The 22,885-nt window shown below is 60.4% G+C and overlaps 1 protein-coding gene across 1 annotated transcript; it reads right to left on the bottom strand.

Annotated features, from left to right (window-relative positions):
- Nucleotides 1-9,481: 9,481 nt before the first annotated feature.
- Nucleotides 9,482-16,860, bottom strand: NOTUM (notum, palmitoleoyl-protein carboxylesterase). Its single transcript, XM_069483010.1, has 12 exons — nt 16,512-16,860; nt 15,357-15,715; nt 14,314-14,366; nt 14,143-14,238; nt 13,620-13,680; nt 13,340-13,398; nt 12,905-13,007; nt 11,886-12,077; nt 11,652-11,752; nt 10,897-11,044; nt 10,331-10,378; nt 9,482-10,110 (listed from the first exon to the last, which is right to left on the bottom strand). The coding sequence occupies exons 2-12, from the start codon at nt 15,686-15,688 to the stop codon at nt 9,804-9,806; spliced, it is 1,500 nt and encodes a 499-aa protein (XP_069339111.1). The 5' UTR covers nt 15,689-15,715; nt 16,512-16,860; the 3' UTR covers nt 9,482-9,803.
- Nucleotides 16,861-22,885: the final 6,025 nt, after the last annotated feature.

A 22,885-nucleotide genomic window follows, 5' to 3' on the forward strand; every position in this document is an offset into this window, starting at 1 on the left:
CTGGCCGGCACCGAGCCCCTCTGTCCGCTGCGGTGGCAGGTGCCAGCAGCCAGCCGCAGCCGAGCAGACGGTGACAGTGCAGCAGCGCAGCTCCTCCGCTGCCTGTGTGCAGAGGCCCCCAGCGCTACAAATAGCCGCTGTCAGAGCCCAGGAATAGCAGCCCACGCGCCTGTCCCCATCCTGGAGAGACATCTGACCCCCAAGTCCCACACGGAGCCCCTGCCAGGGCCTTTAAGCCATGAGCTGCTAGCCCCGCCTCCCGCAGCACCTGCGCCTGTCAGTCTGGTCGTTGGGCTCCTCCGCACAGGGGGGAGGGGAGGGAGGAGAGCGGAGAGCGTGGGGTCCCCGCTGGGTCACCCCAGCTCCAGCAGCCTCCAGGGCCAGCTGCGCTGGGGGACGGGGCACAAGGAGGTGGGTGGCTCCTCGGCCCGGGGGGAGGGGAGGGAGGAGAGCGGAGAGCGTGGGGTCCCCGCTGGGTCACCCCAGCTCCAGCAGCCTCCAGGGCCAGCTGCGCTGGGGGACGGGGCACAAGGAGGTGGGTGGCCGGGATTTTCCCTGTTGTTTATCCCACCCTTTCTGCAGGCAGCTTATGCCAGAGCTGGGGGTTTCAGGACGCTGTGGACAGTGTCCCTGGGGCTCACACAGTTCTGACCCCTGGGGCAGGTGGGGGAGGGGAGGGAGCCCGGACACCCTCATTGGCTGAGCCCCCAGCCCCACTGGGGGGTGTTGGGGGTTTAGTTATTGTTTGCGGGGATCATTGTGGAGCTCTTCACTTGTCTCTCCTAGGCATGGAAACACCTAGAAAAAACTCAACTCTCCCATTTTTAAGCTAAAATAGGACTTTTTTTTGAAGAAAAAAATTTATTTCTGACTAAAATTAATACACGTTGAGGCGCAATCAATACAGGAGAAGAGAAAGAAAAATTGCCTGTAATTCCATCACCTGGATTCAACCCCTGTTACATCTCGTGGTGTATATCCTGGTAGATGTTTCCTAAACTTTTTAGTTAAAAAAATTTCAAATTTTGAGAAGAGTTGCAGAATAGCACAATGAACCCTCCTGTCCCCCTCACCGAGATCCAAGACTCGTGAATAATTTGCTATGTCTGAGCTCTCTCCCCGACCACCCCACTAACTAATTAGTTAATTAAGTCTGCTAATTTGACAGTTCAACCCTAGATGCTTCCACAGGCATCTCCTAAGACCAAGGCCATCCCTGGAGAATATCTGTGCAATGATCTCTCTCTCTCTCTTTTTTTTAAAGACAGAGTCTCGCTCTGTCACCCCGGTTAGAGTGCCGTGGTGTCAGCCTAGCTCACAGCAACCTCAGACCCCTGGGCTCAGGCAATCCTCCTGCCTCAGCCTCCCGAGTAGCTGAGACTACAGGTGTGCGCCATGATGACTGGCCAGTTTTCTTCTATTTTTGTAGAGACGGGGTCTCCCTCTTGCTCAGCTGGTCTGGAATTCCTGAGCTCAAATGATCCACCCGCCTCGGCCTCCCAGAGTGCTGGGATCACAGGCGTGAGCCACCATGCCCCGCCACAATGATCTCTTCGTACACGGTCGGTATTTGATTTTCCCCACCTGTCCCCAAAATATGTGTTACAGATTTTTAAATTTTTTCAGCCATGATCTGACCAGGCGTCACGCATTGCATAGGGCTGTCGTGTCTCGGAGTACTTTAATCTGGAGCTGTCTCCATTTGTTTTTATATTTCATGGCACTGACTCTTTGAAGAGTCCGGGCTGGTGGCTTGACTGACTGTCTTTCAATGTGTGCTGTCTGACCCTTTCCGCATGGCTCGATTCCAAACTCCACGCTTCTGGCGGGAAAACCAGACGGGGTTTGGGCATTACAGTGCAGCCTCTGCTGGGGTGGTGTCCCGTCTGCAGTTCCCTTGTTCCCCAACCCTCTTCCTGGGGGGCTCAGCGTTCCTTGATGCTTCCTGCAGCCGACTTTCTCCATGAGCACACACCCCTTGCAGGTAGAATCATACTGGTCATCTGCTTTAAGGTGGTTCCTTATGGTGTTTCCAAAACAGTTCATGTCATATTGAAATAAAGCGTTCACATTGGTCTTCAGGTCTTCAATCCTCTGAAACGATGTCTGGACGCTGTTGGGTGGGGGGAAGACGGGCAAGGTCGACCTGCATGGTGTCCACACTTTCTGCTCGTGGGAGAGGCAGGTCCTGCTCCCTCAGGAAGGATGCTGCACCTCCTGCCCCCAGGGCGGGTGCTCCTGACACGGAAAGGGCCCGAGGTGAGAGGAGGAAACTGGTTGTGGTTCCTGCTGCCTCCTGACCACAGAGGGCTGGAAGGAAATCGGAGCAAATAGTTGAGTTTATGTCACACAGAGATGTGCAATGCTTCAGCAGAAGTTCATGGCTAAGCAAATCAAAACCTGGAACCCAGCTACGTTTCAAACGCACTCTCGTGGTGTCCTTGACCTCTCATGGTGTCCTTGACCTCTTGTGGTGCCCTTGACTTCTGCTTCCCTCCTCTCCACTTGCCCCCACCCACAGGGGGCAGCTAGTGGTGCCTGAAACATGGGGCATTCGGGAAAGCCCAGCCTCAGCACTGCCAGCACTTACAGGTGTCCTCAGGGGCACAGGGCTGGCTGCATAGATGGGCAGGTAGGAGGAGGGCCCTGGTTGGAGGCCTTCTACAGAGGTCATGATAAACCCAGGATCCCCGCTGGGCAGCCCTGGGAGCCCACATCTGGCAGTGTTCCAGGAACAGTGCCTGGGACTGTGTCAGCTCCCAGGGACGAGGACAGGCCCTGTGCCCAGCCCCACGGCAAGTCCACTCTGCCCTGCAGAGTGAGGGCGCCATCAGTGTGGCCTGCCCAGGAGAGAGCCGTGGCCAGCATGGGTCTGGGCCTGGGCCTGGGCAGGGCAGTGTGTGCTGGGGGGCTCCAGTCTGGTGACACACTTGGTGTCAGCTTCTCACCTCTCTGGGAAGGGAGGTGCCCTCGCCTGGAGGTCTCTGCGTTGTCCTCCATATGACGTTGCTGCTTGGCCTGAGCCACCGGCTCCCACTGGGCACTGGCCACCCCCAAAGCCTGCGGCAGCACCTGGCTTGTCCTACCCAGTGAGCCCAGACTCAGGGCCTTGGTGCCCACCCTGGGGAGTGGCCCTTCCTGACCCCTGCCGTGATGGCTGTGCCCAAGCACCCCCAGGCCCTGGGTAAAGCCCGGGCTCCCTCTGACCATCTGTCCCCCCACTTCCTTCCTACCCGTGGCTGGGTGGCTGCCACCACGTTTTCACCGGTGAAGATGAGAAAAGGAAGCATCGAAGAGGCGGAAGATGCAGTGTGGCCGCAGGTCCCCCAGGGAGCCCCAGGCCCAGGGTCTTACCGTCGCCCCTCCTGAGCTGTCATCTGCTGCTTCTCTGGAAAGCGCAGTTCACGGGCTGCAGAACAGATCACAACACAACCAGTTTCCTTCGCTTTGCCCCGGTGCTGTGCCCTCGAGTGTCACGCACACAGAGCTGGGCCCCCACTGTGTCCCGTCCTCACCCTGCACCCCTTGGGTTCCGCTCGGCCACCCCGGGAACGGAAGCCAGCTAGGCATCTGCTTCACTGTGAAACCAGCTAGCGAGGCCCCTGGGGACCTAGCACACCCCCAGATGGGACGCGTTCCAAATTCCAGACACCAGCCCCCTCGCTGCTCAGCCGCCGTGACGCCTTCTGTTCTCAGCTGCTGAAACTTCCCACAATGGGCAGCTTCTCGCAGGGTGGAAATAGCAGAATGGTTTTCAGAGAATTTAGCTGGAAATCACCTAAAGTTTCAACAGTAGGACTGTGCCGGGCGCAGTGGCTCACGCCTGTAATCCCAGCACTCTGGGAGGCTGAGGCAGGAGATCACTTGGGGCCAGAAGTTGAAACCAGCCTGAGCAACATGTCAAGACCTCGTCTCTGCAAAAAATTTAAAAATCAGGTGGGTGTGGTGGCACGCGCCTCCAGTCCAGCAAGACCATCTCAAAAACCCCCTCAAAAAACCAACAGGGACTCGGGTGTGCCGCGGGCTGGGAGGCACCATCCATCAGGTCGAGAAGCAGAGCAGGGTGGCGGGCGTGGTGAGAGAGTCCCTCGGGACTGGGATTCCTGTCGGGGGCCATGCCCAGAGGTTCCCGTGTGCCTCGAGGAGGGAAGGACTGGGATGAATGGCTGTTACGGGATGAACAGGTGTGTTTGCTTATTGTTTAGATGTTTCAGGGTTTTCCAAGTTTTCTGAAATGAATATGTATTGCTTTCTCAACTAGGAAAAAAGAATGATTATTATTATTACTTTAGAGACAGGGGTACTGTTGCCCAGGCTGGTCTCAAACTCTTGGGCTCAAGCAATCCTCCCGCCTCAGTCTCCCAAGTAGAAGAATGATTTTTAAAATAAATTGTTTTACCACACTTCAAAAAATTAATTTAAAAATAATAAATGGCTTCATTGATACTCTTGTATGAATGAAAGAACGCTTTTATAAATGTTTTAAATACAGCTTGTTTTCTGGAACAGTCTTAGATTCACAGAGAAGTGAGCACATAGTGCGGAGGCCCCAGCCCACCCCGCTTCCTGCTGCTGGCGTCTTCCCTGAGTGTGGCTCGTCTGTCACAACCAACGAACCGAGTCAGCACGTGGTCCCAGCTGAAGTCCCTACGGTCTCCCTTGCTTTCGCCCGCCTCCATGTCCCGTCCCGAGACCCCACCCAGGACCCCACGCGTCTCCTCAGGCTGCTCCTGGCTGGGACGGTTGCTCAGACCCCCCCGTCTGTGACGGCCTTGGCAGCGGGAAGCGCTGCTCGGGTGCTGTGTGCCTGTCCCGCCATGGGGGTGTGTGACTCTTCCTCGAGGTTGGACTGGGGCGATGTGCTTGGGGGGGACACCACACGGGTGAAGCGTCCTCAGAGGGCACCTGGTCTTAGCACGCATGTGGCCGTGACATGCTCCGGGGCCCCCTGGCCGAGGCGTGCTTCTCAGGTTCTCTGTGGCCAAGCCCACCATCCACCCTGCGCTCTCTGGAAGGAAGTCACCTTGTGCAGCCACACTAAGGGCAGAGTATCTGCGTAAATCACGCTGAACGCTTCTGCAGAAGAGATTTGTCTCTTCTCCCCCCTTTATTTACCCATTTACAGCAGATGACCTCATGAATATTTATTTTATACTCTGGGTTATGATCCAAAGCTGCAGGAAGCTCCTTCAGTCAGTGCCTGGGCTGCTGTCACACGCTCCCATCAATGCAGTGTGCACGTGTGTGCATGCATGTGTGTGTGTGTGTGTGTGTTAGCATTTCCTTTCTGGCACTACAAGGTGGTCCAGGTTCAGCATGTATTCTTCCCAACTGTGATATTGTGACATGATGACAAATGCCTGTTTGGACTCTGGCACATTCCTGACAGAGCTCCTGAAGCTGGTGTGGGGGGCACTGGGATATTTGTTCTGATATTTGGTCTTTGGTCCCAGTTCCCAGCACAGAGCTCCCAAGGCCATTGTAACTTCCTCAGTGACAGGAGCATCTGACCTGAAGCCCCCAGATCCCTTGGAATTTTCTGGGTGTCTAGAGGTCTTTGGTTCTAATGAGGTGACTCTTAGACAGCTCAGCATGAGGCTGGTTGCCAGGGGAGACAACCCTGGGGAGGGTGGAGGGGCTGGGTCACCAGTGGCTGGTGATGCAGTCAACCACACCCATGAAATGAAGCCCTATAACAGTCCAAAAGGACGGGGTGTGGTGAGACCCCAGGCTGTGACCACACAGGGCTCCCAGAGCGCGTGGACGCTCTGCTCCCTATGTCCCGCCCCGACGTCTCAGCCGCCTGGCTGTCACCTGTTCCCAGGTGATGCCCTTTGTAATAAACGGGTGAATGTGAGTGACGTCCTCCCCTGAGGTCTACAAGCCACCCCAGAAGGCTAGTCAAACCCCAGGAGGGGTCACCGGAACCTCAGCTCATAGCGGTGGGTCGGAAGCTGGGTGTCGGCCTGCTACAGTGGGTCCTCCCCACCGCCCGGCTCCACGTCCTGGGATTCAACCACCATGAATGGCAAACATTTGAAAAAGAACCCAAAAATAACAATAAAAAATAAAAAAACACAAATTTAGAAAACAATAGTGTAACACTTATTTACATAGCATTTACATTGTGTTAGGTATTATAACTAATCTAGAGATAATTTAAAGTATATGGGAAAGGCCGGGAGCAGTGGCTCACGCCTGTAACCAGCACTCTGGGAGGCTGAGGTGGGAGGATCACTTGGGGCCAGTAGTTCGAGACCAGCCTGAGCAAGAGCGAGACCCTGTCTCTACTATAAACAAGCAGAAAAAATTAGCTGGGCTTGGTGAGTGTGCCTGTGGTCCTATCTCCTTGGGAGGCTGAGGCAGAAGGATGGCTTGAGCCCAGGAGTTTGAGGTTGCTGTGAGCTATGAAGACGCCACGGCACTCCAGCCAGGGTGATAGAGTGAGAGTCTGTCTCAAAAAAAAAAATAAATAAGAGTAAGTCAATCAATCAATCAATCAAGTGCCTGGGAGAATGTGCACAGTTACATGCAAATCAATGCCATTTTATACCGGGACTTGAGCATCATGGATGTTGGCATCTTGCGGGGCCTGGGACCCCGTGCAGATACCGAGGACTGTGCTCGCCACTGGCACGTGAAGTGGGGTCAGTCTTGTGGGGCCTGACGCCATCTCCAGAGTGTGTCGGAACCGAGTGGAGCCGGGGGCCCCGCCTCTGTCTGCTGCAGAACCGCCTGGCCTCAAGGCAGTCCCCACACACGTGTGCAACCAGAGGCGAAGTATCCTGTGCTGGGTGTCCAATGTCGAGGGTGTCAGAGTAGGGAAAACACTCTAGTTTGTTCCCGTGTCAGACTCGGACCCGGCTCCTGAACCAGCCACGTCTCCCAGGCACCCTGGCTCCTCTCACGGACAACAGGGTTAGAGAGCAGGTCGGGGCGGCAGGTGTGCTCATTGTTACTGGGTTTACTTTTGCAAATTCTAACAAATATTTTTATAAACAAGCACCAATCTTCAAAATGCATTAAAAGGATTTTTCTACAATGGCCTACAAAGGTCACTAAAACTAGACTTTACTCATAGACTGAGTTTTACAAAAACCTCTGTGTTTTCTCCCCCTTCCGCTGCCCGTCGCGGTAACAGGTCTGGCCGTGTGTTATTCTTTTCATTCTTTCTAATGTTTTTCTCCACTGAACAAATACTTCTCCAGCAGCTGTGGACTCCCGTCCCCGTCCCCAGCCCTGAGAAAGGCCGTGAACAGGGGAGACAAAAACCAGACCACGTGCCAGTCAGCAGGGGTCGAAGGACGCAGTCTGGAGGAAGGAAGAACGGACGAGAGAGGAAGCGCGGTGGCTTTTCTGGGGGGCCAGTGAAGGCCACCCTGGGGAGGTGATGACTTGGCTGTGGGCCCCGAGGTGGGAATGGGTGGCGCGGGCAGGGCAGGGGAGGGGTGTCGGGCCTGCATGGCCAGAGTCCAGGGGTGACACATGCTGCTTCCAGAAGGGGCTGCATGGGGCCAGGGGTCCCGGCTGTGATGCCCGTTTCGTCCTGAGTTGGGGGCCGGGAGGAGCGACAGCAGCGGCCATGGGAGATCTTGCCCAGCATTTCAGGTCTATTTTTTAAGTAGAGTTTAGATTTGGAATCGTCGTTAACACCGAGCTCAAGTTCCACACTTCAGGCCCCTGGACAGCACAGGCTGCGCCCTGGCTGCCGCACTGCCCCTAGAAGGGGACAGGCATGGGTTTGAAGTGAGTGCCCTGAACATTTCTGCTCCTACGGAAACCACTGGTGACATGGAGCAGGGAAGTCTGCAAGGAGAGCCCCACGTGCCGCACCAGGGCATCCCGAGGCACTGCCGGTCTCGGGGCTGGCGCCCAGCAGGCACCCACTGTCCTCGTGGCGTCCCGGGGCCCATTTTGCCACTGATCCTGCAGCACAGTGAGCCACAACCCACCCCTGGGCCCGGGGGAACCGCCCTCTTTCCTTCTTTTCCACAAACGTGGGGAGAAAGGGTCTATTCATTGCTGAAATCCCTTTGGGCCTAACCCACAAATATTGTGTTCAATGAGCCTGGCAACTGCCTTTGGGTCCCTTTCCACACACCCTCCACTCTGCCACTCCCACAGGTCTCCAGGCGCAGGACGAGGCCTGGGTGCTCCAGCAGGGCCTGAGAGCTGCACCTGCCCAGACGGCACCAGCACCCTCGGGTCCTGCTCAGACCTTCTCAGGCCCAGGCCACCCTGACTTGCTGGCACTGAGAATTAGAACCCAGGACACACCCTGTGTTGGAGGTGAGGCACAGGGTCTCCACGACTCTCCCCACTCCTGGACTGGGGCTGCAGGCTCTCTGATGTCTGTGGTAGAAGGCTGACCTGGTACAAGTCCCCTCTAGCCCTTATGGTCACGTTGTTTCTCTGAACCTCAGTTTCTTTGCCTGTAAACCAGAGTTTATCATAAAACCCACCACATAGCCCGGTGGGAGACCAATGTGACAGTTGGTGTAGAATTCGGCTCAGGAAGCTTGAGCCTCAACGGTGCCCAAGGTCAGCATTGGCACAAGCTTGGTATCAAAACTGCAGAGCTCAGCCGGGCACAGTGGGCTCATGTCTGTCATCCCAGCACTGTGGGAGACTGCAGAGGAGGCTCCCTTGCAGCCGGGAGCTTGAGACCCAACAGGGCAACATAGCGAGATTCCATCTCCATAAAAAATTAAAAAATGAGCCAGGTGTGATAGCGCCTGTAGTCCCAGCTATGCAGGAGGCTGAGGCAGGAGGATCGCCTGAGCCCAGAAGCTCGAGGCTGCAGTGAGCTGTGATCTCACCACTGCTCTCCGGCCTGGGCCACAGAACAAGAGCCTGGAAATGTCCCTAAAGTAACCCTGCTCTTGGAAGTGGAACCAGGTGGCTTGGAGCTGGGCTCAGAAGGGGCATTCTCACCCTCCTACTTTCTGTATCTTTTCAATTGTGAACCATGTGCATGAATGACCTAGTAAAAATAAATAAGATGCAGACTTTTAAGAAATTGTTAGCTGGGTAGGAAGTGTGTTTCTGAGAGGATAAAAGCGTCTTGAAACTAGAGAGCTGGTGGTTGAATGTGCTAAATGCCGCTGCGCTGTTCCATTTGGAATGCGCTAGTTGTATGTTAGGTGAATCTCATCCTAATAACAAAATAAAAAGAAACGGTTTCTCCGCACTGGGAAGTGGGTACCTGCTGAAAGGAGGGGCAGAAGCAGCCCCAGGAAGGGGCTGGGACGGGCCGAGGAGGGTGGGGCCTGAGCGTGTGCATTCGAGAGAGGACCCCCCCCATGTCTCCCTGCTGCCCTGGGTGGGGCAGGGGCGGGCACAAGCAAAGTGCCTGCATATCTGGGCCCACAAATGAACACGCCCGCAGGGTGATTCTTTTGTTTTTTTTTCATTATGTAAAAAAAATATGTTACAAAACAATATCATTCATCATATAATTCTTACTTATTTTCATTTTTAAAAAATTTAAAGTAATAAAAAAGTCACTTTATAAAATAGTACAAAAGGGCTGATCCGTGGGGCTGGGGGGCTGTGTGGGTTGGGGGTTGAGGAATTCAGTGCTTTGCTCCGGCCCCCCCACCGCTGGATGCTGAGGGAGGCGGGTGGGGCTGGGAAGGGTCCCCAGGTCACAGCTGGGGCTGACAGCAGACCCCCCCCGCTCTGGCCTCCTAAAGGCAGGGCTAGAGGGGCAAGGAATGCTGGGCCAGTGGCTTGGCTGGGCGGGTCGGAGGCAGGGAGACTGATGTGGCACCGGGCCGTGGCTCCTCCTCCAGGCAGCCCCCCTAGTTTCCACTGCTCAACATCCCTAGCAGCTTGCTGGGCTCTAGGCCCTGCTGCTGGGCCACCGTCTGCACGTCAAAGCCCATGTGCATGAGGAACTGGGCCACATTCATCTCCTGTCCTGTGAGCTGGTCCCGGATGGTGGGGCAGGAGGGGTTGCAGTGGGGCCAGGGGCAGCTGTCCACCAGGTGGACAGGGCAGCCCTTCAGGGGGGCTTTGCTGGCCTTGGGGCCGTCTTGGAGGCTCCTGTCCCAGCAGTGCAGCGCTCGGGGCAGCGAGGTCCCCTTCACCTGAACGTCAGTCCAGTGGCTGTGGATGGAAACCCAGGTGAGGTCACGTGGGGCGTGGCATGGTTACCACAGAGGGGCCCCGCGGCTGTTGGCACTACGGTGGCCTTGGCAGTCCTGGAGGGAAACCCGTTACCCATGGCGGGAGGAGGCTCACAGGAGGCAAGTTCGGGGTGGGGGCTTTGGGGGTCTTTGGAGCTAACGCCACCACCACCAGCTGCCCCAGGGCCCAGGACACTGACCTCCGGGTGATGATCTCGTGGGAGAGGCAAGCGGGGGCGAAGCTGGCCCTGGGGGGGGGGTGGAGACAGTGCCCCGTGAGCCCCTCAGCCCCCTCCCCACTCCCTGGGAGCTGTCCGCAGCCTGGCCTCCCCCCCTCCTGTTGCTATGGCCACCAGCCCCGCTGCTGCTGGCCCAGTCCTTGCCCCACAGTCTGGGACACTCCCTGCCACCCTCAGCCCTTCACACCTCCAAATCCCTGCTCAGGGTCCACCTCTGCCAGGCAGGGCCCACCAGCGACCGGCAGACGAATATTCTGCCACTTTCGAGACTTCTATTTATTTATTTTTTTTTAGAGAGTCTTGCTCTGTTGCCCAGACTAGAGTGCAGTGGCGTGATCATAGCTCACTGCAGCCTCAAACTCCTGGGCTCAAGCGATCCTCCTGCCTCAGCCTCCCAGAGTGCTAGGATTTTAGGCGTGAGCCACTGCACCTGGCTGAGACCTTTATTTTTAAGGCAAGTGGTTTACCTCGGATTTGGAGGGGCTGAGTGAGCTACCTGGAGCAGGGGTCCCGGGACCCACACTCACGGCACGTCTCTGAGAGTGTTGCGGAGCTCGCGGCCCAGGTTCTGAATGTACAGCCACTGGCCCTCCTGCACTGGCTGCCCCGTGAGGTGCACGTTGTCCACAGTCAGCTGGGCCTCGTCAAACAGCCACTGCACCACGAACACTGGGCCTGGGTGGGGGAGGGGCGGGGCTCACCTTGGCCTCCTCACGCTCCACCCCCCACCCCAGAGCTGGGTCCCCCCAGGTCCCAGCCAGCCCCACAACAGGCTTTCCCCACGGGTGTCAGCCTCCTGCCCACTTAGGGTGTGCCTCCTTTACAACCCACCCTTCCTTGAGGAGGGACCCCGCTTAACCCCACCACCTTAGCCTGGCTCTCATGGACCCCACCTTGACCAGAGTTTGGTGACATGTCCCCTCACATGTGACCTCACAACTCCTCGAGTGTGGGGCTGGGGAGGGACTGGCCCAAGGCCCCACAGCAGAGAGGGACCGCCATGGATTCACCTCTGAAGCACACCCCTAACCACCGGTGTAGACAGGGTCACCAGTGTCCTGGCTTGCCTGGGACCGGGGGTTTCAGTGCTGAAGACAGGAAAGTCCCAGACAAGCAGCAGCGACTGGTCACCCTGGTGCAGATCTGGGCTCCTTGGGCCAGAACAGAGGTCCCGGGCTGGCCTCTGCCAGGCTGGGCTCCACACTGGATGCGCAGGAGAGAGGCGCAGGAAGTGTGGACACCCCACGCTGCCCCTGCACGCCCGCCCCAGCTGCCCACTCACAGCGCAGAGTCGGGTAGACTTTGTAGCCAAAAAAGCAGTTCCACTCCTCGCCCTCCTGGAACTGGCGCCGACAGCGCTCCGGGACCACCCCGTTCCAGTACCTGGGGCCACAGGGCACGCAGCTTAGGCTGTGGCGGGCCCTCCCGGAGCTCCTCTACCACAGACGCCCCTGCCCCAGGCCCTTTGTCCAGGGAGCGTCCTGGCCTCGGGGGTGGGCCCCCTCTCCCAGGGTACCTGATGCCCCGGCGGATGGCCTCCGTGGGCGCGCAGGTGATGGTGTCGATGCAGTCCGTGCGGCGATACTGCTTGTTGTCCAGGAACCAGCCGGAGTCAGCCAGGCCGCGCACCTGGATGGCCGTGTAGCCCAGCTCCTCCAGCTGCTCGGCCACGCGGTCCACGTTTAGCAGCACCCCGGTGCCCCCGGCACTGCAGGGAGCGCGGGGCGTGAGGTCAGGTGGCTGGGGGGAGGCACCCACCTCTCCCCCAGAGCCTGCTCAGCCCCCGCCCACACCCAGGAGAGGCAAGGACCCCCCCAAGCATTCTGAACTGCAGACGGTTTCCTGCGCACAGACAAGACCCTGGGCCCTTCCTGGTCAGGGAGGCAGAGAAGGGCCGGCGGAACTCGACACTGGCCCAGAGCGGAGGTTGGCAGGTCATGGAGCCAGACCCCTCTGCCAGCCAACCTGGGACTTTCTCTCTGCCCAGGCCCCACCTGGAGCCACCCCTCCCAACGCTGAGCCTTCCCTTTCTCTTTCCTCTCTAGCTGTCAGTTTGCTTCAATTTCCTTATCAGAAAATAAAGATAACCTACTTGGCCCTGGGGCCCCTCATCCATTCCACATGTGCCCTGGGTCCCCTGCATACCTCCTGGGACACGGTGACCCGGCAGGGGTAATCCCCAGCTACTGGGTGTTATCAGCTGCTGACCCCTGGCCAGTTACCTGGGTCGCTGCAGCCCAGCCTTCCCCTATGCCAACAGCCACGAGTGCAAAAGCGTTCTCTGGCCAGCTCCCAGTCACAGGGCACTCTGAAGCCAGACCTCAGATCTCCCTGCCTATGCTGGTTCCCCTGGCTCCGGCCTCTGCCCCTCCTGGCCACCTGCCAAGGCCTATCCACCAGGGCTCTGTAAGGCCAGAGGACTGGGCCCCGGGGTCTACACAGGCTCACCCCCTCCCTCCCATACACGCTCCCACCCCAGCCTTGTCCAGGGTCTGCCCCAGCCCCACGCCCCCACCCCACCCCTGCCCTGCCCACCTGCTCCCAGCCAGCAGCAGCACCTTGGCCCCATTCAGCCCTCTGCCCAGGAGCTCACGCACCACCTCCTGGATGATGAGGGAGCCCATGAAGGCATACTCGTCTGTGTGGGGGAGGAGGGGGCTTCAGGTGGGGGCCTGGGCAGAGAGAAAGGTCTCCTCCTCCCCCAGGTTCATTGGCAGAGGGGTATGGCTCCAGCTGGGGGCCAGGATCTGGGTGGACTGAAGGGAGGTGGCTCAGGTGCACAAGGCCATGCTGAGGCCCCTCCCCGGGGAACACACAGGAGTAAGGACCCCCACAGGGGCCAGGCTAGTCATGGACAAGCAGGCAGTGCTGCTTGGGGCAGGTACCCTGGGACGCAAAAGGCTGGAGGTTGCTTCTCCCCAGAAGCCCAGGTGCCCGCCCCATCACGTCCGGGGAAGGTGGAGGACTCACTCTTCTCAGACTTGGATGAAGCTCCACTCCAAACGTCACTGGAGCAGTAGGGGATGAAACTGCAACGCAGGACAGTGTGAGCCTGCCATGGCCCTCTGCTGCCCAGGGGCCCCCAGGAAGGAACCCTCAGATGGGATCCCCCAGGAAGGACCACTCCCAGGGCAGGACCACCCCAAGAAGAACCACCCCCAGGACAGGACCCCCAAGGAAGGACTCCCCTGCAGGAAGGACCCCCCTCCAGGAAGAACCACCCCCAGGAAGGCCCCCATTTCTCTCTTACACCATGTTCGCATTCCACCAGTGGGGGTTCTCCTCTGGCTGTGAGGACAGGATCCCAGTGCCTGGGGACACAGGGGTGGTGGGTCTTTCTGGTGGGAGGGGCCGTGCAGGGTTTGGGGACTATAGAAAAGTGTGTGGGAGGTGGGGGTCCTACTTGGCCTCAGCAAGAGAGCTAGAGGTGCTGCCAGCCTGAACCCAGCTTGCTGGGAAAGCGGGGATGAATGGTTTGGCTACCCCAGGAAGCCACCATGGCCATGACGGCTGGATGCTGTCACTGGATGCCCCCCTTGGCACTCCCGCCCTCCACCAGCTGCTCTGAAGGGCGAGGGCCGTTGGCAGTATAGCCCTGGCAAGCACATCCCAGTTGCTGGGGCCATGGAAACCAAAAGGTGAGACTGAGAGCTCCCTGTATTAGGAAACTCAGAGAGCTCGCAGGGAAGACGCACAGGCTCCAGGCAGGGACCTCCTGTGACCCTCCCCCGCTGCCCGCACGGTCCCCCAAGGCAGCAGGCCCAGCTGCTGACCTGTGCGAGTGCGCGGCCAGTCTTTTGAGCTCATGAGGCGCCTCATGGTGTCGTATCTGGAGTCGCAGTTCTCCCGGTTGAAGCAGTACCAGCCGCCTGTGGGCACAGCTGCCAGCTCAGTGCCCACGTGCCCAGGAACCCCCGCCCATTCCCCGCCTCCCCGGGACGCACCTTCCAGGAAGAGCAGCCACCGCCGACTACCCTTGGACTCCTTCAGGTAGTAGCTGTGGGGAAGGATGCGCGGCGGGCGGTCAGCGGGGTGGCGGGTCCGGCCGCACGGGGCCCCGAGGGCCTGGGGAAGGGTCGCTCCACCTGTCGGAGGGCGCGCGGCGGCCGCACGGGGGCGCCAGCGGCCAGGCCCTCGCGGAGCGCACGGCCGGCAGCGGGTCCGGGAGGGGGCGCTCGTGGGCGAGGAAGGCCGCGAGGGGCTGCGCGGCGCGTGGAAAATCCCCACGGCCCGCCCGGCGCGGGACCCGCTGCGACCTCGGCGCCGCCGCCGGATGGGTCCCCGGGCGCAGTGGCCCTCGCGGGGAGCGACGCAGCGCTGGAGCCGGGTGCGCGGGCGGGGCCGGGACGCGGGCGCCGCGGCGCTGTCGCAACCTGCAGCCAGCCCGACTGACGTCGCCTTCCTCGGGCTGTCGTCGGTGCACCGAGCGCGCGGCGTCCCCGTCCCTCCCCGACCCTCGGCCTCGTCTCCCCTTATCTACTCCGGGCAGGGGTGCGCAGCCGCGTCCGCATCCAACCTGCGCCGCCTCCTCGTCCCCCGCTGGCGCCGGATCCCTGGCGCCCGAGTGGAGGGGCGTGGGGTGAGGGGGCAGTAGGACTCTCCCCGCCCCCTATGTCACCTCTTGCTGCTGGAGCCAGGGCCAGTGTCCTCGGACTGCCACCTGCCCCCCCAGGGACCGAAGGGCGTGAGCAAAGGGGCTGAGGGGTCAGAGCCCGATCTGGCGGGGAACCAGGCCTTGAGCGCTGCCCGCTGCCCGGGCGGCGACTAATCGATCTGAGCCCTCCCCAGGGCCAGCGCCACCGGGCGCCCGACGGGAGCTCTTCCCGGGGGATACAGCCCGGACTGCCGGCCAGGGGGAGGGACCAGCGCGGAGGCTGCGCTCGGGCGGGGGCGGGGAGGCGGAGGGTGCGCGCGCCACCGGCGACGAGGCGGGCTCCGGAGCGCGCCGGGGTCCTCGGGTGGGGGTCCCGGCCGGTGCAGGCCTTACCCAGCCGGGCTGCCATCGTTGCAGGTCACCGACGTGTTGAGCAGGAGGTGCAGGCGCAGGTCCTCGTTGAGCTGCTGCGCAGAGCAGGGGTACAGGGACTGCGCCAGGCTTTTGACCTGCGCCATGAAGCTGTCCATGTTGCCCTCCACGGCCGTGAAGTCCAGCGGGAAGCTCTCCACCGGCTGTCCGGCCGCCGGCGCCGCCTCGGCCCTCTGCAGGGGCGGCGGCGGGGGCGGCTGCTGGCCGCGGCGCCGCCAGGTCTTCCTGCCCTCGCCGCCCCCGGCCCAGTGCAGCAGGCCCAGCAGCAGCAGCACGCGTACCCTTCGGCCCATGGCCGCGCCGCGCGGGTCTGCGGCCACCTGCGGAGAGTGGGTGGCCTTGAGGCGGTGGCAGTGGGGGCGCTGGGCCAGGGGCGCCCGGGCCGCTGGCTACTCCTGCTCGCTCGCCCCGCTCCCGCCCGCCGGGCCTGGCAGAGAAGGCGCGGCGGTCAGGCGTCGAGGCTCTCGGGGCCGGGTGCCGTCGGCCTCCGCAGCTGGGGCTCCGCACTCGGCTGGCCCTGGGCAGCGCAGGGTCTGGGTGCGCTGGCTCTGGCCCGCGCCAATGAGCGGCGGGGGCCGAGCCTGGGCGTAGTTCGCGGGGGCCGCGGCGGCCCGGGTGCCCGCGCGTTAGATGTGCCGCCGCCGCCGCCGCCCGGGCTTGGCGGAGGGGGGAGGGGGCCGCGCTCGCTCTTTTCTTGGCGGAGCCATCGCCTTTTCTTCCCAAACCGCAAGGCTGACGGAGGGGCCTGGACTACCCTGCCGCGGCCGCCGGAGGCGCTCCCGGCCGGGCTCCGTGGGGGGCAGAGCGGCCGCGCGGCCCAGGCGGCTCCATTCACCGCGGCCAGCCCGGCGCCGCCGCCCCCGCCCCCGGGGCAGCTGGAAGGGGTGGCGGGGGGAGGGGAGCGACGGGGAGGAGCGAGGCTTTTCCGCGCCCGGGGACTCCGCTTGCAGCACAGCGGTCCGCGCCCGACGGGCTGGGGGCGCAGGGCGGGTGCGCTCACCTGGGTCCGACGGTGTCTTCCTCACCCCACTGCCCAGGTGTAGAGCAGCCCGTGGGCCACTTGGACTGCGGCGGGGCATACCCCCACCCCGGACGGCCCCGGCGCCGCGCACTCACCGCGGCCAGCGCAGGCGGCCCTGCAGCCCGGCTTCTCAGCGTCGCTCGCCCTGCACGGCCCCGCTGGTGCGCCCGGCTCCGCTGCGCTCCCCCTCTGGCGCTGGCGCGGAGCCGCCAGGGACTTTTATCCAGCAGGGCCCCCCCGGGATCAAAGCGGCGGCGGACACAGGGCTTCGCGCCGAGGGGCCGGCAGCAGCGGCGGCGCCGGGGCCTCCCGGAGGAGCGGACAGGTGGGGCACGAGGCCCTGGCTCCCTGGGCGACCGGCGGGAGGGACCGGGCGCCCCAGCCCGGCGCCGCGGGGGAGTCGCCCAGTCCCGCGCCCGAATGGACCCTGGGTCGAGGGGGCGCTGCGACTTACCCAGGTCGGTAGGCCGCGGGGTGAGGTCCCGGATCTCCCTCCCTGTGCCCCTGGCTGCTGTGCCCCATGCCGAGGGCTCCCAAAACCTCTCCCCGCCCCGGCGGCCACTGGCGGGGCCCAGGGTGAGAGACTGCTGGTGTGGTCTTCTCTTGGTGACCTTCAGGCAACCAAGTGCATCCGCCCATCAGCTCACCTTCTGGGCGCAGCTCCTGCCACATCCCACGGTTCGGGTCACTGAAGACTATGAGATTGCTGTCAGGAATCAAAATCGGAGGAGTGGGGACAGGTGTTTGCTCAGGGGGTTGCCACTGGAGCGGTGGTGGGGAGAACAAGCACAAGGTCACCCTGGAACACACAAAGTGCGTCTGCGCTTTGGTTGGCTTTTTCTCCTTCACGCTCCTGCCTGTAGTCTGGTGGCTGTCGTTAGGTACCTTCTAAAAACAGAAAACAAGCCTTGCCTTTTGGGACAAGGGTGCAGACCTGGGGCAGGGCTCTCGGAGTCCCTCCTAAGGGCAGTGGGGAGCATGTAGCACTGAGGAGGCACCTGCAGCACCTCCTGGGGCAGGGATGAAAGGCTGCCAGGATGCTGTCCGAGTCGAAGGACCCGGGCCCTGCTTGCCATCCTCACCAGCGCCACAGGCTGAGAGATGAGCTGGAGGAAGAACATCCCACAAACAACAGCAGGCCGTACTGCTGGGCTCTTGCAAAACACAATGAGACCACAGAGGACCCTCGAGAGTTGCTGCACCGTGCATTCAAGGGGCACTGAGTGCCCTAGTGTAAACCACAAGGCCTAACATCAGGCTGAGCGCACAGTGAGGCGGGAGGCAGGCTGTGTGACAGCAAGGTCCACGCAGCAGGCACCCAGGTCCACGCAGCAGGTGTGCACTTATTTCCCTGATGAGGGCAAGTGAGTTTGGAGAAGCTAATGGAAGAGCTGAGACTTGCAATTAGCTCTGCTCATTCAGAAATCCATGTTGGGTCAGTTTAAAGGCCATGCTTGGGACTAGCCAGAGGCAGAGGCAGTAACCTCCAACACAGGTCCCAGCCTGAGGTGTTCTCCTGCCCCTCGCCCCCAGCAAGTCAGGCTGACCTGGGCCTGGTTTCAGCATTGAACCAGAACCTGCCCCAGGAGCCTCTGCCTCTGGCAGCCTGTTACTCCACGTCCAGGGCAGGGAAGTTCTAGCTTCCCGCTGCATGGCCTGCCTGCCAGAGTGCCCACCCCTGGCCTGGCTCGCAACCACGTCCCTGTGGAGAGACCCCAGGCAAGGCCCTGGACCTTTCTCTGTGCCTTGTTTCCTCTTCCTTAAAGCGGGGCAATGACCATGCCTCCATCAGAGGGCCGTCATGGGATTACAGGAGCCTGTGCCTGACAGTGCACAGCAGGACAGTAGTTGTGATTACCAACAAAATTCCAGGACAATGGCTGGGTGCGGTGGTGGCTCACGCCTGTAATCCCAGCACTCTGGGAGGCTGGGGCGGGAGGATCGTTTGAGCTCAGGAGTTCGAGACCAGCCTGAGTAAGAGCGAGACCCCATCTCTACTAAAGATAGAAAGAAATTATGTGGACAACTAAAAAAATATAGAGAAAAAATTAGCCAGGCATGGTGGCACATGCCTGTAGTCCCAGCTACTCGGGAGGCTGAAGCAGGAGGATCGCTTGAGCCCAGGAGTTTGAGGTTGCTGTGAGCAAGGCTGACGCCACGGCACTCTAGCCAGGGCAAAAGAGAGACTCTGTCTCAAAAAAAAAAAAAAAATCCAGGACAAGAGAAGAACATGAATATTATATTTTCTGACGTTTGCTCTAATGCAATTTAGTATGCACATTGAACCAAAATGAGTTCATATTTTGGTTTATTCAATGCTAGTAACAGAAGCAAAAGGGGCTCAAACCCAAGCCTCCCCTGGCACACCTCTGCCCCTCTGTCTCAGTCTCCGCCCCACTTCTCTGAAGCCCTTCCATGACCCAGTGACTGACAGGCTGCAATCCTACAGCCAGGGACAGGGCCCCTGAGGCTCCCAGGCTGCTCACACCCATGTCCTCCTCCTCGTGACTCTGTCCTCACGCTCCTCCCTGCCCCAGGGCCGCATACCCTCTGCACCTGGGATTCCCCAACCAGAGTTTTCAGCACCCAAAGTCTGGCACGATCTCCCAGGAGGGCAGGTCCGGGAAGCCACAAGGCACTGGGCCCTCTGCTTCCAGGCCACCTGCACCGGTGGCCACTCTGGCCCTGACAAGCGTGAGGAAGGGGGACTCAGGATCTACCAGCCGTGGCTCAGATGCTGCCTCATGTCCGCTAGGATGGCTGTGATCAGAAACATGGAGAATGACAAGTGTGTGCGAAGATGTGGGGGCTGTGGAACCCTCGCAAGTTGCTGGTAGGAAAGTAAAATGGTGCAGCCATTTTCCAAACTGCGGAAAACAGTTTGGTGGTTCCCCAAGAAGTTAAACACAACGTTACCATGTGACCCAGCAATTCCACTCCTAAGTGCATACCCCAAAGAATGGGACACAGGCGTTCAGACAAAAGCTTGCACATGAATGCCCGCACCAGCACTGTTCTCAGCCAAAAGGTGGAAACCACCCAGAAGTCGTTGACAGACGAATGGATAAAGAGTGTGGTCCATCCACACGATGACACGTGCTACAACATGATTGAATCCTGAGGGGACAGGTAAACTCATGCCTAACATGCACAATGCACGCTGGGGCATGGGCACACTTATAACTTCAACTCAAATGTACAAAAACAATTTACGTAACCAAAACACTTGTACCCCATAATATTCTGAAATAAAAATAAACAAAAAAATAAAAAATGGAGGAATTTAAAAATGCATTTCAATTAAAAAATAAATACTAGGCTAAGTAAAAGAAGCCAGACACTGAAGGGCATGTATTTTATGATTTCGTTGATACGAAACGTCCGGAACAGCAAATTAGGCCCCGGAGACAGTGGTGGCTTCCAGGAGACGGGGAAGAGGAGGAACTGACTGCTGATGGGTACCAGGTTTCTTTCTGGGGTGATGAAAATGTTCTAAAATTGTGGTGATGGTTGCACAACACTGTGAATGTACCCAATTCCATGGAGCTGTCTACTTTAAAGTGGTTAGTTTTATGTCATGTGAGTTTTACCTAAAAAAACCAAAAAACACAGAAGCCACTCACGGGTGAGACCAGTGAAGGCCAGAGGGCAGGGGCGCCAGGCAGTGGGGGCGGAGCCTGAGGCCGGGGCGGTGGTCCCACTCTCCAAGTCCTCCTGGGGGGTGGGTGTTTTGGGGCCTTGTCCCTCAGTGTACGGGGGCTGCACGGGGTGGGGGGGGGCTGCAGCAGAACTGCCCGTACCTCGCCTCACAGAGGCAGGGTGTGGGGCTCTGCTCGGTGCTCAGGCCATGAACGTGTGGTGGGGACCGTTGGGGTCCCAGGTGTGTGGTGCATGCTCCCAGGAGGCTTGTGTCTGTCTGGGAGGGCAGATGCTCAGGCTTGGGGACCAGGAGCAGTCACACTGCTACAACGGTCCCGGTCCCTCTGGGATGTGCCCTTCTCTGCTTCCCTGCCCCTCCCATCTCCATTGTCATTTGGGGTGGACTGTGCAGGGTTCCTGCCTCTAGGCGTCCCGCTCCCAGCCATTCAGTCTGCGGCAGGTGCTTCTGTTCCAGCTGGGAACCTGTGCGCGTCCGGCTGCAAGAGGGCCGGGGAGAATGAGAGGCGCCCCAGACACAGGATGCCTCTGCTCTGGGGGGAGACACTGAGGGGCAGCCAGGGTCTGCAGAGGGGCACAGGGTCAACTGGCAGGAGTCCAGGCTGTGCTGGAGAGGGCAGGAGCCCAATCCTGAGAAAAGGGGGTCAAGACAGAACATTTTAGAAAATAAGGGCCAGGGCCTGTGTTGGGGTGGGGTCTGGGCCCAGGCTGGCTGGTGGGTGCTGGGAGCTCTGGGGGAGGGTGTGGTGGAGGGCAGCCCCGGGCTCCCACCTGAGACCCCATGTGGGGTCCCACAGATTGATGACCTGCCCAGGGCCTGGGTCTCCAGGCTCAGGATGTCCTGCAACTCTGTGCCCAGCTTCCCTACCTGGCCTCGGGCCGCCCGTGCTGCACAGCAGGGCCCTCTAGGCGCCCCCAGGGCCCCGAGCCGGAGCTCTCACAGCACCAGGGCCGCACTGTGCTCCAGCTGCTGGCCGTCTGGGGCCCAGATGTTGTGTGCTGGCCTCAGCCGCCCCACCTCGCCTGGCCACCTGGGGGGCTCTGCACCCCAGCTGCTGGCCTCTGAGGCCCAAGTGGGCAGGGAAGTGGGGCAGGCCATCCCTCTCCCCAGAGGCTTGCTCTGAGGGGAGGCCCTGCTCGGGGGCCAGCTCCAAGCCGGGGCAGGGGTCTGGAGGCTGGGGTGTGATCACAGAGTCTGACCCCTGCTTTGGGTTCCCAGATCCCCCGCCCCGTGGCCCCATCCACTAGCGGGATCCTCCTTGGCCCCACATCCCAGGACCTGTTACAGGGGAGCTGGAAGTTGCTATGGTAATCTCAGCCCAGGTCCTTGGAGGGGAGAGGCAAGCGGGGCGCTGGGGAACCATCCTCTCGAGGCCCCTGCTCCAGTCCCCGGGAATCAGGTGGCCATTTGCCACCCTGGTGTGAGTGGCCTGGAGGTACCAGGCAGAAAGGACCACCACATCCTCAGGCTGACAGTGAAACAGGGAGAAGTCAGAGCCCCCAGAGCTGACGGGGGAGGCTAAGTCTCGCCACTTCTGAACCCAGCTCATTGACAGGCCCTGCCCTGCACCCCTGCCATGGAGCCCTGCCCCGGCCCACCCTCCCCACTGGTATCACCTGGCTGGTGGCTGTCCAGCTATATGCCGCTGACTGAGCTAACTGTGGAGTGTCAGGGTCACCAGGGAATGGCCATGTATCATAGCTGGGGCAGGAGGGCTGTAGGGATGGGGGCTCCCTACTCGTCTGTGGGGAGGGGACTTCCAGAGCAATGTGTCCTCCTCGTCCTTCCTGGGCAGGTGAGGCAGCGGCTGCAGGTCAGGCTCCCAGGGTGCCAGGCGGGGCAGTAGGCTGCCCAGGCCAGCTGCCCCGCTGTCCAGCCCGCTGGTCCCAGGCTCCTGCAAATAGCGGCAGCAGGCCAGTGAGGCCAGCGGCCATGTGACCTTCAGCTTGCCGGGCTCCCACCCTGTGATTCCCCACGTGGCCTCTGGGGAGGCAGAAACAAACCCTCAGATCTTGCTACTGGGAACCTTTCAGCGCCAGCGCCAGCGACATCAAAGAGGGTGGCGGTGGCGGGGGTGGCGGATGCTTCTCTTAAAGGACCATGCCACTTTTAATTCAAAGCAGACCCTGGGAACAGCTGTGGAGCTGCGTCTGCGAGGGAAGGTGGCAGCCTGGGGGGTGGTCCTGCCCTCTAGTGCTGGGATCCCCAGCTCGAGTTAAACCGGAGGGGGCGGCAGGGACTGAGAACAGGCTGGTGCTGTGCTGGGGGATGCCTCAGGTGGGCTTGCAGAGCAGCTGTCCGTTCCCCAGAGGAGGCGGCTGAGGCTGAGACTGAGCCAGGTCCAAGTAAGGGGGTTGATTATCCCGCCAGACGGGAGGGTGGCAACTTAGAAACTAGATCCAGGTAAGAAAATATATAGTATGATCTCTCTTGCACATCTAAGTATGAACTGGGATTCTTACCTGCCCAGGTGTCTGCCCTGCCCAGAGGCCACTGATCCAGGCCAGAGGTGCAGCAGTTCCACGCTCCAGGGGAAAGTTCCCTGAGCACCACTCATTCATTCACCTGAGCCCCATTCCGGGCACAGGGACACGGGACCAGGACAGCAGGGTGCCTTTGCAGGGGTTGTCTTCTGCAGCTGCCCAAGGAGCTTCCTGACAGGATGTCAGGGGGAAGAGAAAACTGGGCAGAAAATAGCTCCAGTGCTGGGCATTCGGTAGGTCTGGTTGGGACCCCGGGCCAGCCCTGGGGTGGATTCTGTGCAGCCTGGGGCAAGGACCCCAACCTTGTGTTCTGGCTGAGTCAGACCTC

Source organism: Eulemur rufifrons, chromosome 9 (assembly GCF_041146395.1).
Source record: "Eulemur rufifrons isolate Redbay chromosome 9, OSU_ERuf_1, whole genome shotgun sequence".
Taxonomy (NCBI): domain Eukaryota; kingdom Metazoa; phylum Chordata; class Mammalia; order Primates; family Lemuridae; genus Eulemur; species Eulemur rufifrons.